Source organism: Lineus longissimus, chromosome 18 (genome assembly GCF_910592395.1).
Source record: "Lineus longissimus chromosome 18, tnLinLong1.2, whole genome shotgun sequence".
Classification (NCBI taxonomy): Eukaryota; Metazoa; Nemertea; class Pilidiophora; order Heteronemertea; family Lineidae; genus Lineus; species Lineus longissimus.
In genome coordinates this window covers 3,756,380-3,773,839 of record NC_088325.1, presented here as the reverse complement: position 1 = coordinate 3,773,839, position 17,460 = coordinate 3,756,380, and the positions used below count along the sequence as shown (strand labels likewise).

Here is a 17,460-nt window from a genome sequence, read left to right as displayed (position 1 = left end):
TTGAACATGGAGAAAATTTAGTAGTGCGGATTACTGCGGGTCAGTATTACGCAGTGTATGGGACGGTATACACCGGGCGTGGGAGCGAAAGAGTTAAAAGGCCCAGAACCACCACTGAAACTTGACTCAATGATTTGTCTAAATCGCTGAATAATTTACTCTAGTTATTACACTCACAATAGTGATTAAGTACATTCATGTCAAGTGTTACTGTCATAAAACATGGGTTGACGGCACAATTGACACACGATTTTCTCCCATCGGTGGGTAACTAATAATGCGCTTACTGACATACTGATCTGAGGCACCACAGCGCATATTAGGCCCCACTTCCGTAATCCCTTGGATACCCTTTTTTACCATGAGCGTAGCTAACATTAGGGCAGGAGGGGCAAAGTCTTTGCCAGAGGGCCCCAAAAGATGTGTTTTTGAAAATTTCAAAGTGTCTTTTTGCCCCCCCCCCCCCCAGGGGGAGCGGCCAGCCCTTCTCCCCTAGCCCAAAAGCTAGCTATGCCCCTGGTTAACTTTACATACGCCAGATCCTACAAAAGAAAGTAGTTTTCAGTCGCAACCATGGAACATTGCCCTTTATTTACATACACCAAGCACATTCAGACAACAGACCCTTTCACATTTATCTGAAAAATGTGAAGCCGAGTAAAGCAGAATTTCAATTCTTAGACAAGACCTGAACTAAACCTTTTTGCTACATTTGACCCACAGAGCTGTTCATGATATGCAGCACCACTGACCCTTAGAGCCGGACAACTTATTGAGCTAACTTGCAATGATTCAAATACCCTTGAAAAATTGGAGTTCTTAAGCCCCAATGCCCTCAGAACCAACGTCCAGTGCAGCTCTACCAAATCACTGGCTACCAGTCAGAACCAAAAATGCTCCACCAATTTGATACCTGGGATAGCAGATGAGAAGACAAGTTCTTCTTCCTCAGTATATTCACATACTGAAAGCTCCAAAAAATTGAATTCTAGACAAAATGAGCTCATTTGCCATACAATTTGCCATACATTTTCAATGAACCACCCCTGAAAAGTACCCCCAACATATAAAGTTCCACACTTGAAATTCGCCAGAGCACGAACAGAACAGCCAGTGGAAATGTGATAGCTCTCAAAAGGAAGCTGGTCATTGTGTTCAAAAGCATATGGCATGCCCAAAACTGGCAGCATCTAATAGAAATCGCTATTCGACCAGGCCCATATCCAACCTGGCAAAAAGAGAGCCATTTTCAAGAAGTCACCCATACCGAAATGGTCAGCAATCATTATTGAATTTGTCAACTTTACATTCCCCATCCCCATCTGGGAATTTTATCACCCCAAACAGGAGATATTTCTATTGCTGCGACCACAGAAACTAAGAGACCTTCGCTCCACCAAATGCGACAAATTTCGCAGATTGCTGCAACAAAACGCTCTTGTTTCTTTGGATCACATATGCAGTGCATCACGTATAAGGGGCGCGATCGCGCTCGCGCTCCTCCGCGCTCCCAAAATCAGATCAAGGAGAGTGAAAAGTCGCGCTCCTTGCATTTTATAATGTTTTTGAATGTTTTTACACTCAGCTGATCACGGACATTCCCGAGCATTGCCGCAGTGTCTTCGGCAGACCCTGCCTTGGTTTGCAGTACGAGCTTGCTGATTGGCTGTTAGAAGTTTGTCATATTCTTTCCAACCAATCAGCAGCTCCATCTTTCACAGCATTAACAACATGGCGTCGAAGAAGAAAAAAAGATGATGATTCATCTGGCACTGTGCAATTGCACACATTTCTCAAATACCATAACTCTGACAGCTTCGGATACAGCACATATATGAAAGACGGCAAAACTAGGGAGAAGTAGGCAGGGTTACAGCTACCACCAATGAATTAGTTGAAGTCAAAACAACATATAAAACACACATAGATCATGGTCATGCAATTTAATGAGATGTTACATAACAGTACATGCAAACAAGCTGCTCGTCATGCTCCTGCTCTGTGGTGCCGATCCCATCAACATGACTTTTCCCCATTACCCGAACTGAGCTCCTAGCTGCTTCAGGGGGTGTGATTTTGGTGTGTGTGATTCACACTCCTAGCATGATTAAGGAGAGTGAAAAGCCACTCCCCTGCTCTTTTCTCCTGTGATGCACTGCATCTGACCAAAACTTACTGCAAAGAGCCAAGTTTTCGCAGGCTAGTTAGTTTTGCTGAATTGGCAAACAATCCCGATTCGAAGAAATGAAAATCACAAAAAGAATTTCATTCGAAAAACGGAAAGAAATCCCCATAAGGAAAATCTTCTTTTTTTCCAGAAATTTCCACGAATTGCAAAAACAGTTTTTACAAAATTACAATTACCCTTGGGGCCCACTATTGGCCTACATGTAAGATCTGCTTTTCAAAAATCCTCCTTCCATTTTTTTATAAAGCGAATAAAGCTTAAAAAAAACACCTTGAAATTTGCTTTTTAATTTGAAAACACTAGATTCCGTTTTATAACAGACAAATACCGTATTTGGAACAGGGAAATTCTGTGCCAATGGCCCAATTGGCTGATTTTTGGGGGGCCTATACCCCCTCCAAAATTACACCCTGAAAACACATATGAAATTCCCTATCACAGTTATGCGATCAGCTCATGTAGGAGGTCGAACGATCTTTCCCAAATAAGATATTGGCACGAGCGTTGATAAAATAGACGAGGAGCATTGAGACGAGAAGTACGATTACTCCTACGGCTAGGATGACAGTCTGAAAATAAATGGAAAACATAAGTCACAAAAAATGTTAAAGTTTGGGGTTCCGTCCGGTATCAACTGTAGTAGAGGATTCATAACACTTCACACTTTGAAGGGACAACTTGGGCGTGGGATTTAATACCTGGCCAGAAAGATAATGGGTGATATGAATAAAGACTAGCAAATGCTTTTATCTAAATCTCCATGTACATTTACACTAGGCCTTTCTGTACAAAACCGGAGTAAAAGCATTTGCTAGTCTTTATTCATATCACCCAATGTGCCAACCTGACACCATTCACCTGGCAGAGATGGCAAACTATGATTGTTAGTCATGAGCCCTGTTTAGCTACAGCTCGGAACCGTGATAGTCCCAGAGAGTAGAGCTTGAATCACGAATGTACAGGCCAATAATAATGTGAAGCCTTTGAGCAACTGAAACTACTTTAGCGCTATATGTGACTCGCTCTACCAAAACTAGGCGCTTGTCGCATCTGAACTTGACAGGTTGATACGGACTTGTTGTTCATTTCCCTATTGTTGACCTTTTGTGAAATCTATTACAAACTGATTTGGTCACATTCAACAAAAGGTCTACAATAGGGAAATGAACAACAAGTCCGTATCAACCTGTCAAGTTCAGATGCGACAAGCGCCTAGTTTTGGTAGAGCGGGTCACATATAAGTCTCATGATGATGATTATTGTAGCCTACCTCATGTTGTTGACTTGGAAGCAGGAATACTCGGACGCTCATAGCGTTTGCCGGCCATACACTCTCAGTCCAGGTGGAGTAATCTCCAGAACCCCATTTATAATCTGGAATAGAAAACTACAGTGTACATTTACTACAAGGTATAAAACCCTAGGTTTGAAGAGTACTCTGAAGAGTACTCTGAAGAGTATGGGAATATGATGGCTCAAGGCTGCATGGCAATTTCATCTGTCTCCACACTGAATATAAGGACTGATGGCCAGGAGGTATGTCATTCAGCACCATCACATCAAATGTGTGACCAGTTAAGAAACTCAAAACGCAAGTATGAAACCAGACTTTTTTATTTCTATTCTTTGACTTTAGCACTTCTTTCTTTACTTACTCTTAATTTTTTAACAAACTTGACTTCTTTATTTCTATTTTCTGATTAGCTTTTTGATAACCTCTTTAAATGCTTACTCTTAATTTTGAACAAACTTCACTTCTTCATTTCTATTCTTTTCACTTACTTCTTTGTAACTTTTTTATTTTAACTTACTCTTAATTTTGAATGCCGGCGAGACGGCAGCAGACAATTCTGACAATGTCCGGATGCAAATCGGCCGCTCTCTGGCCATTCCTTTCGTTCCATTTTTGTGAGTGACCTTGATCTCACGACCTTGCATCCAGATGTAGGAATATGTCTGAAGAAGACGAAATGTGAACATTCATTCAAATGGAAAACAACATGTGTGGGAAGGTCTACCACTTAAATAAATAAAAAAATAATAAAATACCAGATATTATAGTGCTTCGATCATGCATTGCATGCTCCGAAGCACTTTACATAAAAGTTAAAGGATTATGTATATATTATTTAAAAGAAAAAAAGAAACATTGATGATAAAAGATTGTATTCTTTGCACCGGCCACCCATCCAATTGACGAACATGCCCATCGTTGTTCCTTAAAGGGGATTTCGTACAACCAATGAGTCGGCCGATTTTTTACATTTTCGTGGGGGTTGAAAATGAACCTTCTCATTTCCTGTTTAAAAGTCCAGTGTAGATCAGTTAGCGAGATACGGCCTGATGAACATGTGGACAATAGGGCCTGCCTTAGGGTTACAGACAGAAACTCACGTATATATTACGTTATATTCTTATCGGGTTGGGGACAATTTCTGACAGCTCAATTTTCAAGACGTTCAGTAGTGAAGTTCACTACATGTAGGACTGATCATGTAATCTTACGGACTGAGTATATAGGAGCACCTCATATGATAATAGTATCTCCAAACAGTCAACAACTTACATATGTGACCCGCTCTACCAAAACTAGGCGCTTGTCGCATCTGAACTTGACAGGTTGATGCGGACTTGTTGTTCATTTCCCTATTGTAGACCTTTTGTTGAATGTGACCAAATCAGTTTGTAATAGATTTCACAAAAGGTCAACAATAGGGAAATGAACAACAAGTCCGTATCAACCTGTCAAGTTCAGATGCGACAAGCGCCTAGTTTTGGTAGAGCGAGTCACATATACAGACTAGTATTTTTGCATCTGAAGTATAATTTTTGACTGGCCAATTTATAAGACGTTCACTGGTAATAAGCCATGGGCTGATGGGGGGGGGTCCTCATACACCCCCCCCCCTTACCTACAATAAGGACTGAACGTCTACTCTTACTTACAGGATATTTTAAGGTGCACCGCATATAATGATAATATCATCTAGAAAACAGTTAACAACTTACAGTATTTGTTGAATCTTTAGTGCAATTATCGACATCCCGATTCACAATAAGATCCCCGGTGAAGTATGCCAGGATATGACGTGTTATCTTCGTGATAGCATTCTTAGTTGAGTCGACACCAACATACAAAGGAAAAGGTGTCTTATATTTTTCTGAAAAGAATAAAAAAGTTCTAACAACCAACATCAATCTTATTTATTCTTTGAAAAGAAGAATGAAGTTTCATCATCATCATCATCATCATCATCATTCAGGCTTTTATCGACCTCCTGGCTATTTGCCTCTTTTGTCGATTAAAAACTAAACATAACTTGTTGGTGTGCGCATGCATCAAACATGTTAAAAGAACGCGAAGGTGCTATTTAAAAGAACTGAACGAAAGCTATATACAGTGTCTGAAATCGTAGCTTTGCGAGAATTTAAATAAAAGAAACAAAACATTGTCCGTTATTCGTAGTTATGCTTGAAACAATCGTCCTGTATCCCATTTTAAACAATAAATGACCAACAACAAAATTTACAAGGACAAATTTTCGGCAGAATCGATGTTTTCAAAAGGTGAACTGACAATTTTAATGTTTTGTAATTTGAAGTTCGATATCATACCGGGTAATGATAATTAACAGAAGGATAAACAAAATTACACAGAAATCATGGAATTCATTATTTATACAAGCCTACCTAAAAGGTCGACATTGGCAACATCAATAACGGTTCTGAACAGGTCACATTTCGGTGAGAAGAGATAACAGAACAAGAGATGAGAAACCTGAAAAAACAATAAATACAGGGTGGTTCAGAAAAATCTGTTCTAGAGCAATTTTTGGGGAAATTCTCCTGAATGCAAATCATAAATGTCTAATGATTTGTCTCAAAAAATATTGATTTTCTCTTGACAATGTTCGTAAAAGCTTGTTGTTTTCTCTTAATTTTTTTTTTAATATCTCAGGCACCACTAAAGATACGTGGATGGGAGTGGTATCAAAATGCAGCCGGATAAAATGACACAAAATAATGTTATTCGTTATTTTGTCCATTGTGTGCTTGAAGCTTGAACAGGTAGTGCTTGTGGCCTGGCCATGAGTGAATAGGTATGACCCAAAAGGGGGTCACCTGTACACAATACTCATGCATTGCATTACATGCACCACTTGGAACACCCCTGTTCGGCAAATGGTTTGTCCTGTTAAGAGTTATGCCTTCAAAGAACTTACTGTGACTTCATCAGCAGACAAATTGGCATGTGTGTTCCCTGTTGCAAGTGTATACAGGGTGTTTGCAAGTGTTGTCGCTACTTTTGTGAGCTTTTTAGCCTGTTCTGTTGCATAGTCATATTTCGCTGTGTCATTTAGGCCTTTTGGGTAATCTGCACCGATTGTGCCCGCTTCATCAAAACGGCTGTTGTAATACCTGTTAACGGTTAAATAGAATAAAATAAATGTAAATTCTTATAAAGCGCTTTATTATGTACAACATTCTCAAAGCGTTTTACACTTTTCAAATGTAGGCTGAAACCTTTTAGTAGAACTCTGACCGGTACCCATTATAAAGACCTGGGTGAAGTTTGGCATGTAAGGCACAGAGACCTGCCTTAAGTCGCATGCACACGGTTGGGATTGAACCAGGGACCTTGTGACCGGTAGGAGACCCAAACCACTACACCACCGCAGCTCCAAAGGAATGTATTCCAAATATTTTGGCTTGACACAAAATCAGTGGTCAGCGGAGCCAAACGTCAGTTCAATATCATACTGATCATGTGACCTTTAGGTGGTTTGTTGGTGTTCAGAACAGATCAAGAACAGTGACATCAGCTTTTGCCAATTCGAAGCCCTAACTATTGTGACAAGCTGAATTGTTGAAATAAATACTTTCTAGTTCAAGACCTGTTTTTTTTCTGATTATGCATCAGAAGTTGTAAATGAGGTCAGACTCCACTTCTATGAAATAAGGCCAAGACGTTCAAAAAATCTTATTTTGAGAATTTGCAAGCGAGATGATTAAGAGTAGAAATGGCGTACTTATTCGTGAAGCTGGTCTGATGATCCGTCAGTACGATGCCAGATATTAGTCGCTTGCTTAGGAAGCTTTGGAACGACGCCGGAGGCAGTGGCTGGCCGTCTGCTGCGCTGCCGATGGAAATGCCGGCAGATTTGGCGGCAGACGTCATGGCCAACTTGATATCATCAACCTGGAAAACCAGAAAGCGAATTATAGTTTGGTCCAAGATGTTCAAAACAGTTGCATATCGCTGTCATTTTCACAATTACCCTCGGATTTTCACCAAACCTGCCAAAAATTTATCATTACATCAAGTCCCAGCTATTTTATCCATTCAAATGATCATTCCGATCACAACATCTAAAATCCCTGCAAAGTAAAGTAAACAGCTACGAAAATTTGGCAGTTTACAGTATAGAGATTCAGAGACTTAAATTCCCTACCTCATTATTGGGTCTGCATGGATCCAAAGATCGCAACAGCCGCTCAATCTGACTTGGTCCACGTCAATGAAGTGTAGAATGTAACTTGTAACAACAATCCTAGACTCGGGAATACATGTTTAGATGTTGACACCCTTACCTCTTTCTTAATCGCTGTATTCCTTGAACTGATTGGGTCTGTATGGATCCAAAGATCACCACCATCTCTCAATCCGACTTGATTCACCTCGATGAAATGTGATATATGACTCATATTGATGTTGCTAGCTTCTTCGACGTCCGTTTTGTATTCACGCGGGAACTTGAATTTCTCCATGTCATACACCATACGGCTTGAACCGATGTAACCATAAGCTTCCTAAAAAATTCACAAAATATTTCATTTTATAAAGTATTCTGTTCACGGTACCAATCGTGCACGGGAATGATTTTTTTAGCCCATTTAAAAGAATTTTCACCCCTAGTCTTTTCAAAAGCTTGTGTAATGACTTGATAAATGACTTGTTAAATGACTTGTTAAACGACTTGTTAAATGATCATTTAAAAGAATTTCACCCCTAGTCTTTTCAATAGTTTGTGTAATGACTTGATAAATGACTTGTTAAATGACTTGTTAAATGACCTGTTTAAGAACCGCCAATTTACTCAAAAATATTCGTTTTATATAAATACCATAACATCGTGTTGGAGGTTTTTTCCCATGCTTCAGCTTAAAAGGCATGCTACAAATATGAAACCAGTGAACTGTACTGTAAACATGTGTCAAGGCATATTTTTGACTTCACTCACCCCTTGGAAAAATGTGAACATGATGTCTTTTTTGTTCAGATCACCCTTGACTTTTCCGATGGCCTCTGCGGCTGCCAGTAGTGCCACCACACCAGTCAGGACGTCGGCCCCAGGGTAAAGATTATCAAACAGCGACGATGCATCAAGCTGAAAGCACCAAAATATTTACGATTGTAGTCGGTGAATAAAAAAAAATTCTAGTTGAGAGCTGAGCGTCAACAAGGACATTAATAGCTCTATAAACAGTATCGGGCGATTGTAATGAAGTAGGAGGAAACCGGAGACACCGGGGGATACCTACGCTGTCGAGAGAGTTGCCCTCTATCACATGAGTGTGCCGGGACCAACCGGGAATTGAACCCGGGACCTCAGTGGTGACAGGCGCTGATGTTGAAGGGACAACTTGGGCATGTGGTGGCCATCGGCTACATCACACCAGCTCTTGACGTTACGACATTCGGTCATGGTGCAACATTTCTTGGTACATTTTTACATATGGAATATCTTTCACGGTGGATTTAAACCTTTCTTGTGGAACAGTAGGCATGAAATTCCGCAGATGAATAAATGAATAATAAACTACAGTCGAACCTCCCTTAGCAGACACCTCTCTATTAAGGACCATCTCTCTATTAAGGACACTAGTTTTGGACCCAAATTGGTTGTTTCCATTCAATTTGACCTCTCTAATCAGGACACCTCTCTATTAAGGACAGCACTTGTCAGTCCAATGGGTGTCCTTATAAATAATAGAGAGGTTCTACTGCATATGATTGGCGAAAAAATATCCCTATATCTTCATAAATGAGTGGTCTTGTAATACATTGCATACATTTCAAGCATTGTAGATTCCCTGGTAGCATACCCGGGGACGGAAAAAAACGTGATGTAGCCGAAAATCACCACCTGGGTTGACCCTTCATTTTCGGCGATAGACTAGATATTTTTTGCTACCGAAATTTAACGGCCAATGCTTTCATGTAAGAGTTGAGATTTTTGCACTTTTTTTGTTTGCCTTTGTCGGTGAATTTTCGAAAATGTGTGAAAACATGTCATCCTTACCCTGGTTGCTGCAATGATTATCGATTTGTCCTCTCTTTTCTCAGTTTTGTTGACAAACTTCATGGTCGAGAAAACATTCTGATCGCCGAGTGGGTCACAGTAATGGTCTGAAATGGAAGTTTTGAGTAGATTAAAACATGAAATGGCCAGGGGCCATGTGTTCACCTGTTGTCAATGACAGGAATAGAGTTTCCATCGTGGTTACAGAGAATTTGATATCTGTGGCTTTAGAAATTAGGTCAAGGACAAAATGTTTCAAGTACTATGACAACTTTGATTGGATCAATCAATGACATTCATTTGAAGGTCATAGAGTGTATATTTCTTGAGATTTGGCCTGTATAGACTTTTATGACCTTGACCTATTTAAACCTGAGAAGCAGGTCACATTGACATGAATCTCTGTCAAAAGGCAGAGATGTCCAAGGCCACATTTCTTTTATTTGTTGGATTACAAATACCCCTGGGGTCATTTTCCAGAACGTGGAGAAAAAAAAAAAAAGTCCCGACGACCGTTTTTGACACACTTTTTTTTCTCCCGACCATAAAATAGAGAGAAATGAAAAATATTTTTCCCGATGACCAATTACAACCAGTTTTTACCAATTTAATTTTTTATTCCGGCCCCACCCACATAGGTTTTGGATCTGAAGTTTCCTAATCCAACTTATTAAACAAATGTGGCCTAATGGGGAGGGGCTTTGATTTTTTTGGACATATTACATAGAAATACGATATTTATATAGAAAACACCGAATAAATATCAAAATGTAAGACAATTGTGAGAGGAATTTTTGTCAATTCAGCTCTGTCACCTGTGCGACCTCATTCGTCATGTTGTGGCAACATGAACAGATTTTTCAACATGGCAATGACGAATGGTATTAGAGTGACTCCATTGCCAAATCTCGTTCCCAGGTAGCTCCTCTAATATAAGAATGGGTGCACTGATCAGTAAAGAGGTGAATTGCTGAGAAGTCTCCATTGGTTACCAAACACGTGTTTACGGATTGGTAACCAATGGAGACTTCTCAGCAATTCACCTCTTTACTGATCTGTGCACCCATTCTATTTAGAGGCACATAGAGTGTAAGACAATGCTACTCATCTACAAAGCAAGAAACAGACTTGTCCTTGCTTACATATCTGAGCTCCTCCCATCGTTCGACCCCGGGTGATCCCTGAGGTCTTTAGGCAACCGTCTCCTGAGGATCCCCAGGTATCCCCTGGTGACATACGGTGGCAGGAGCTTCCTTCTGCAGGCGGCCAGACTTTGGAACAAACTCAGTCATGATATTCAAAAGATTTTTCAGACGCGGGCTAAAAACCCATTCGTTCAGAGGATTTTTTGAAGCACCGCATTAGAGCAAATTTGGGATTTTGCAGTATAAGGGAGCATCCATTATATGTACGCACTGAGGGGGAGGGGGAGTCTATGAAAAAAACGTACACTATGCATACAGAGCGAGAGGGGGGGGGGGGATATAGTCTTGCGTACGCACACAACCCAAGAACCATTTTCTGAACAAATTAGAAAATCCTTTAATGATAGATTACCGTGATAATCAAGGGAATCATTCTCGTATTGCACAGGAGGCCGGAACTTACACGCAATAATCTTGACTGGGTTCTGATGTCACCCCACTACGAGGTTTATAGCTGCTTCCCACACCGTTTTCCCACGTGTGTGCCATGTCTGCGTTAATGCGCAGTCTGCCCGCCGATCTGACTGAGGCGCCGCAGAAAGGAAAATAGGCAATTCATCGAGTGATTAAGTGGTCTCTAGGCGTACGCTCGTACAGGAGGAAGGGGGTTGAGGCAATGCGTACAAGGTAGGGGAGAGTGGGGTACCATGAGCCGTCGGGCACCATGAGCCAGGCCACTTCCAGCCAAACTTTTTCCTCAAGGCGGCAGTGCAAACGTCCCTCTATTGGTGAATAAAAGAACCACTCATTCATTTTCCATTGTCATGTCTTTGCCAATTTCAAATTTCTTGAGGAAAAAGGTGTAACCAGTTTGGCTGGAAGTGGCCTGGCTCATGGTGCCCGACGGCTCATTGTACCCCACTCTCCCCTACACACAGGGGGGGGTCTAAAAATTGGCGTTTTCGTGCGTACGTACTTAACGGATGCTCTCTAAAGTGTAAATTTCATTCATTCATTCATTGCCGTCCTACCTGGGTTAAGGTTAGTGATATGTAGAGTGCGACGACGACATGTCTCAGTGTTGACGGCTGCGTCCATAATGTCCTTCACTTCGGCAGCACACAGAGGATAGTCTCTAGGAGCGCCATCTCCACCAGGCTTGTTGAACTTTATGTAGCACTGGAAATACACAAAGACACAGGTGTCAGGATAAGTAAATAATATGGAGAACTGAATCTTGGATTTTGATGTGGTGACCTACTTTTTTCGATAGGGTACTGACCATAATGCCAATACATAACCACACACAGCTTGAACTCGCCACAACAAAAGGGGGCAATTGTTGTGGTGCCTTTGCTTGTCCTGACTTAGACAAAAAAATTTTTATTGGATTACAATATCCCTGGGGTCATTTCGCCCTTTCGCTACTGCAGATTTTTGGGAGTGTGTGGTACCCCTGGCCCACACCCGGTAAAGACCGGCCAGCCTGGATCCCAACATGGCCTAGGAAAAGTATCATTGTGAAATAGCTAGCAATACCCAATCTTAGGGATGAGGTCTTCATTGAATTGAGGGCAGTGCTGCCATCTAGTTTTTTCAGGTATAACCGACCAAAACCCTGTGGTGAACGACAGAACTTTGGGAAAATTTAGCAGTACGGATTACTGCGTACACATAATAAGTACAAAGTGTATGGACCCGGTGAATGCCGGGTATATGGTAGTGAAAGGGTTTATGATGTGTCCAGTCAGCAACATTCACTTAAACTCTTTCCATATAACAGGTAGACTAGTTGTACCAATATCTCTAACACCAGTAAGCCATGTAAAAAGTCCTAAATCAGTAGTTGAGTGTCATGAAAATTGTTGATATATCACTGCTGTGTAACTTGTTGAGATATTGACTGAATAAACAACATATGAGCAGTACTAAATAACATATGAGTGATAGAGCATCATAGGCCACAAGGCACGATTCGAGCTGTGCAAGAAAGAATCTCTCTCTACAAAGGTCCCCAAACAAAGATGGTCAATGTTTGGCCATGTCCTAGGTATATGGACCCAGACACACCTGCTCAGAGGGTACTAGACTTTGCAGTCTGGTTTACAAGCCTACAAACCCAGGCAAGGACAACCCCATACGTCTGTACTTCATCAAATGAGGGCAAATGTCTCGGGGGGGGGGGGGGGGGGGTGTGCAGGGCTGGAGAAGTGAACATTAACCCCTGATTTCCCCAGGATGATGATGGCAGCCATCTCATATGTCTTCTTTTTGCGTCGGTACCAACCTGATTAACGACAAAGTCCACTTCTGTCTGGTTGAGCATTACAAAAACTGGGAAATCGAATCGCATGAAGAGCATGTTAGTTCCGTCCGGATTCCAAGTGGTTTTCTTGCAATTCTGGTAGTCTGTGCTATTTTTATAAAGACCTGCAAAAGTAAAAATAGAAGGGGTCAATTTATCCACTTAAAGGGGTATGTCTTCTGTGGTCAATGTGTTAATTTGTGGCCAAGGAATACAGAAATACACAAGACAACAGTAACCAGTGCAGTTCTTCATTTGTGCCCCAGGTGGCAGGACTGTATAAAGCAAATCTGGCCACCTATGGGAGAACTAGTGAACTAAACAACTGTGTTCATAGTATCGAATCTGTCTACACAATGGCTTTGTTGGAATTTTATTCAGTGCATAGTTGCACAATTAAAATTTTCAAAATCCGAGTTTTAAAATTTTTGAACAGATGGAGTAGGGCTTTAAAGGGGTACACCGTTAGTTGACCCATATTTACTGTTGGTCCAACTAAATCTAGTTCCTACTTCTAATACAAGGTGACACCAGTAGTCAAGTCATAATGCATGCACAGGTGTTATTTGTACACAATTGGTGTGTGCATGATGTTTCCCGATCGCTGCGTCATAGCTTTGACTATGTGTACACTGAGTTTGTCACATGAGAATACGACATGGATGGTGTATTGTTTCAATCACAGTATATCTGTTAAGAAAAACAATTTTCTCTGGTCAGGTGCCAGCATGGCAGTTGCGTGCGTCATTTTCATGAAAACGACCACCAAAGTAAATTAACAGTGTAAGCCTTTAGGACTGCCTTACCATAGTCATCATTAGGACAAGTGCTGTCTGGCGTAAACGATAAAGGTTTCTTTGCGAGTGAATGGTTCCCATCGAGGATTATGAGCCCGTTCACTTTCCCACTCACGGCGAGCTTGTTAACAATCGACCTGGAATGAATTTAAAGAGGGACTATAGGCAGGAGCAGAGGGGCTAATTTGGCCATCTTCAGGGGACTAATATACACAGTAAGGGCACTGGGTAATTCAGATGCAGCACTAAATATTATCCTCGTAGAAGCGTGAATCATTTCGATGTACAGGGAGATGTGAGAGACCCCCATTGGCGAGTTTGTGTAACTTTATCTTGCCTGCCTAGCTGCTGTCTATATTGTCCCTTTAATGCAATGATATTTTAAGAGATTGTGTAAAAATCAAAACATGAATGAATTCATTCAAAATTTTACTGGATTCCAAGAAAATCGAACTATTTCTTTTCTCCTCGATTCCATTCGGTCGTTGAAATAAGCTACAAACATGTTTAAATCATTACAAATTTAGAGTATCCAACTAAAGGCCTTTAAAGAATACCTTTCCTAATTGAGTAGGAACAGTCGAAAACTACTGACCATTTGAAGTTTTCAGGATGTATCAGAGCAACGTAAGGTTGGTGAGTGCCCCTGTCGATTAGCCAATCCAAGTCCCTATCATATAGTATGTAATGGACAACTCCAACATTCCCACTGCGACCAGCTGAAAAAAGAAGAAGACTGAAATGCCGTACACACCCAAATATTTGCTGGCATTTATTACTTTTGAGGATTGCGTAAGTAATCTCGGTTTATGAAAGTCGAAATAGCAAAAATGAATCATAATGAAGTAAATATTATGTGTTTTAAAAAGGCAGATTCTGTACCAATTACTAGCGGATTCCTTGCCAATTAGCGGATTCTGTGCTAGACTCTTTCACCAGTCTCCTCCAATCACTCATTACAGAGACTGGTACTCGACGTCATTTCATTCGTCGTGAACTAGATTTAGGGGCGTCGACCTCCGGTGTCCGGTCACATGTTTTTCACAAAGATGGGTAGCCGCGAGCAAAGTGATTAATCATGAATACCAGAGCGCTCGGTACGGACAGTGCATCCACTGTATGCACTGAAAATGTATGGCTCGCCTCTGGTAAATGAAGGAGGCCTCCTCGTCCCAGGTTACCTGGACTAATTCTGTGCCACTTGGCAGATTTTTGGGGGCTCTGAGATACTTACAGGAACAGCCGACCTCGTGTGTTCCATTCAGGCGACGGAAACAAGTTCCCAAACCAGTAATATCTTGGTAAATCTTCTTCTTAACGCGATCAGCTTTGACATCTCCTTGGCCTGAAAATATACATCATCATCATCATCATTGTCGTCATCATCAGAAAAAAAGACCAATGGACACAGATGTGCATAGCTCATCATTGGGATTGCCCCCTCCCAGGAATAGACCAGGCACAGCGCGTGCATCAACCTTTTCGAAGACGTTTGGGTGCTGACCAGTCATGCGTTTCACCTGGAACAAAGGGTCACTGTGTCTGTGGCTTATGCCAGTTATGGCTTTGTCCGAAGTTGGTTTAGGGCTCTGACGTTTTCCGAGTGTGCGCATTGGATTTATTAACGCTCTGATTGATCTTTGTTGACAAGGCCTATTATTTGGCATGTTGTTCAGCTTCTGTTCTGGCACACTCTGACAGATCCTTATTCCAGTGGCCTGGCTAAGAAAGAAGTCACGCAGACCCATGTGTGTTTCTGTATTCCAAATTACAATTGACATCCCTTTATTTGTCTCATTGGCGTGTCACTGGACCATTGATGCACAATTGACGCACTACCCAGTGCGAAGGTTGTGGGTAAGTTGCGTGAAACATACGTAGGCCTAGAAAATTAGCGCGTCATCACTGACTAGACTAGTCTATAGTGCGTCATTGACAGCACGCAACTCATCGGGCATGCACTGCGCGTAACTGATGCAAAGCAGAAAGGATGTCAATTGTAACATGGACTGTATTCCAGTATCCTAGAATACAAGGACTGAAGGAAGTTGTGAATGAAATGATAAGGAAAAACAAAGGATAATGGATATCCGGAAACGAGAAATCATGAATAAAACTACTTTCATTCCATTTTTTCACAGTTAGCCCGATTTTACCACATTAAACCTCCTGATTTTTCGAAAGGGCAAACATTGCTCTACGCAATGCTACAAAGATGGACAAAATTGAACGTGTAAACTCACAGTTATGAAGCAAAATGATGAGAAAAATATGAAAAATTAAAACTTTGACGGCCATGTTGATGTTGTTGTTTCGTCGTTTTTCTCACGTGAAACTATATCCCATTTCGCCGAATACAACCTCGTTCCTGGCCTGGTGTACGAAACAATTTTGTCCCCTGCTGAAATTGTCCGGTATACAACAGGTCTATAGCAATGGCTTATAGAACTAAACTACTCCATGAAATGATGAAATGATGAGATGAGAGAATGCAGTGATAATGGAAGGGTGATACCACGCCAGATACAGAGGGGTTTCATCCCCGTTTTCATTCTAGAGAAGGGGTGCATGACTGGTTTCATTCTGATAAACCTTAGATACTCATAGATAGGAGGGCGCGACTTGGGGAGAGTCACTAAAAGATGTGTTTTTCATGCAGATTTTGACTGAATTTAAGTCTGACGAAAAAGTAAAAGAGGTATTTGCGCAACCCCGTCCCCCCTCATGGCCTAAAGCTATCTCCGGACATGATTTACAATGTGTATTTATGAGATATCCCAAGAAAACCATCCTGAGGAAATCAGGGGTTAATGTTCGCTTCTCCAGCCCTGCACACAAACTGTTTGTGTGCAGGGCCGAAGAAGCTAACATTTACCCCTTATATCGTGAGAATGAAGAAAACCGTGCCTAGCTACGAAACGGGGGCTTGTTTGTTCAAATTGAAATTAGTAAATTCAGTTTCTCTAGCTGAGGATGGTGAATTGAAACTTGGGGAATTCTGGACTGGAAGGACTGGGTAAACCAGCAGTCAAGATGATGAACCGATGTCTAAAGGAGGGGGACTTCCCCTTCCCCTCCCCCGCCCCCGAAAGCGAAAGCCTCTGTACTCCAAGGACCAAGAAATCCAATACGGCCTTGGAATACACTCCGGACGCAGTTGACCGGCCTCATACTGTCGCCCGGTATCAGGAAAGACGACCAGGATGACGAAATGGACTGCATATGAGCCTACTATGGATGGGACTAGAAAGAGCCACCGATTGGGGGTAGGTCGACGTTGGCCTACTATAACCCCCCCCCCCCCCTCCCCTGCGCCAGATTGACTACCGGTGCGCAAGGTAGGCCTAACAACAAGGCTTTTCTAACAACCCCAGTGATGCAGAACTTATTAAGTACGTGTCACTGTTGGTTTTTGTCCAACTTATTTCAGAGATTATTCAATTGGGCGAATAATTTCAATAAACTGCCATCAAAACATCTCGATCTCCAGAATTTTCGCCTCTGACACCTGACATTGTTTTCTACAATCCTCATCCAATTATCTAAATAAAGAACCAGCCAGATTTCCTTCCTGCTCAGTGGTTTTCATATCGACCCAGTATTCCATTTGAGGCGGAATTCACATACCCATTGTAGAACAGCATATTGTAATAGTGTACAATGTCCATTGAAGGGTCAGTTTTGAAGTAGTCTTCAGTAGAGATTATTCATCTCCTGAAGG

The 17,460-nt window shown here is 41.5% G+C and overlaps 1 protein-coding gene across 1 annotated transcript; it reads right to left on the bottom strand.

Annotated features, from left to right (window-relative positions):
• Positions 1 to 458: 458 nt before the first annotated feature.
• On the bottom strand, positions 459 to 16,044 carry LOC135502320 (nicastrin-like). Its single transcript, XM_064795045.1, has 16 exons — positions 15,983 to 16,044; positions 14,974 to 15,084; positions 14,335 to 14,458; positions 13,749 to 13,876; positions 12,925 to 13,067; positions 11,669 to 11,816; positions 9,493 to 9,599; positions 8,431 to 8,577; positions 7,781 to 7,999; positions 7,219 to 7,388; positions 6,412 to 6,607; positions 5,879 to 5,966; positions 5,198 to 5,349; positions 4,000 to 4,144; positions 3,459 to 3,562; positions 459 to 2,757 (listed from the first exon to the last, which is right to left on the bottom strand). Exons 1-16 carry the CDS (start codon positions 16,035 to 16,037, stop codon positions 2,638 to 2,640), a joined length of 2,157 nt encoding a protein of 718 aa, XP_064651115.1. The 5' UTR covers positions 16,038 to 16,044; the 3' UTR covers positions 459 to 2,637.
• Positions 16,045 to 17,460: the final 1,416 nt, after the last annotated feature.

Excerpts from the sequence above, each read along its gene's own strand:
- LOC135502320 (XM_064795045.1), bottom strand. The coding sequence starts at position 16,037 with ATGGCCGTCAAAGTTTTAATTTTTCATATTTTTCTCATCATTTTGCTT. Across the intron at positions 11,817-12,924 it reads TGGACTTTGTCGTTAATCAG|TGCTACATAAAGTTCAACAA; the intron begins GTTGGTACCGAC and ends GTGTATTTCCAG. Across the intron at positions 4,145-5,197 it reads CTAAAGATTCAACAAATACT|ACATATTCCTACATCTGGAT; the intron begins GTAAGTTGTTAA and ends CGTCTTCTTCAG.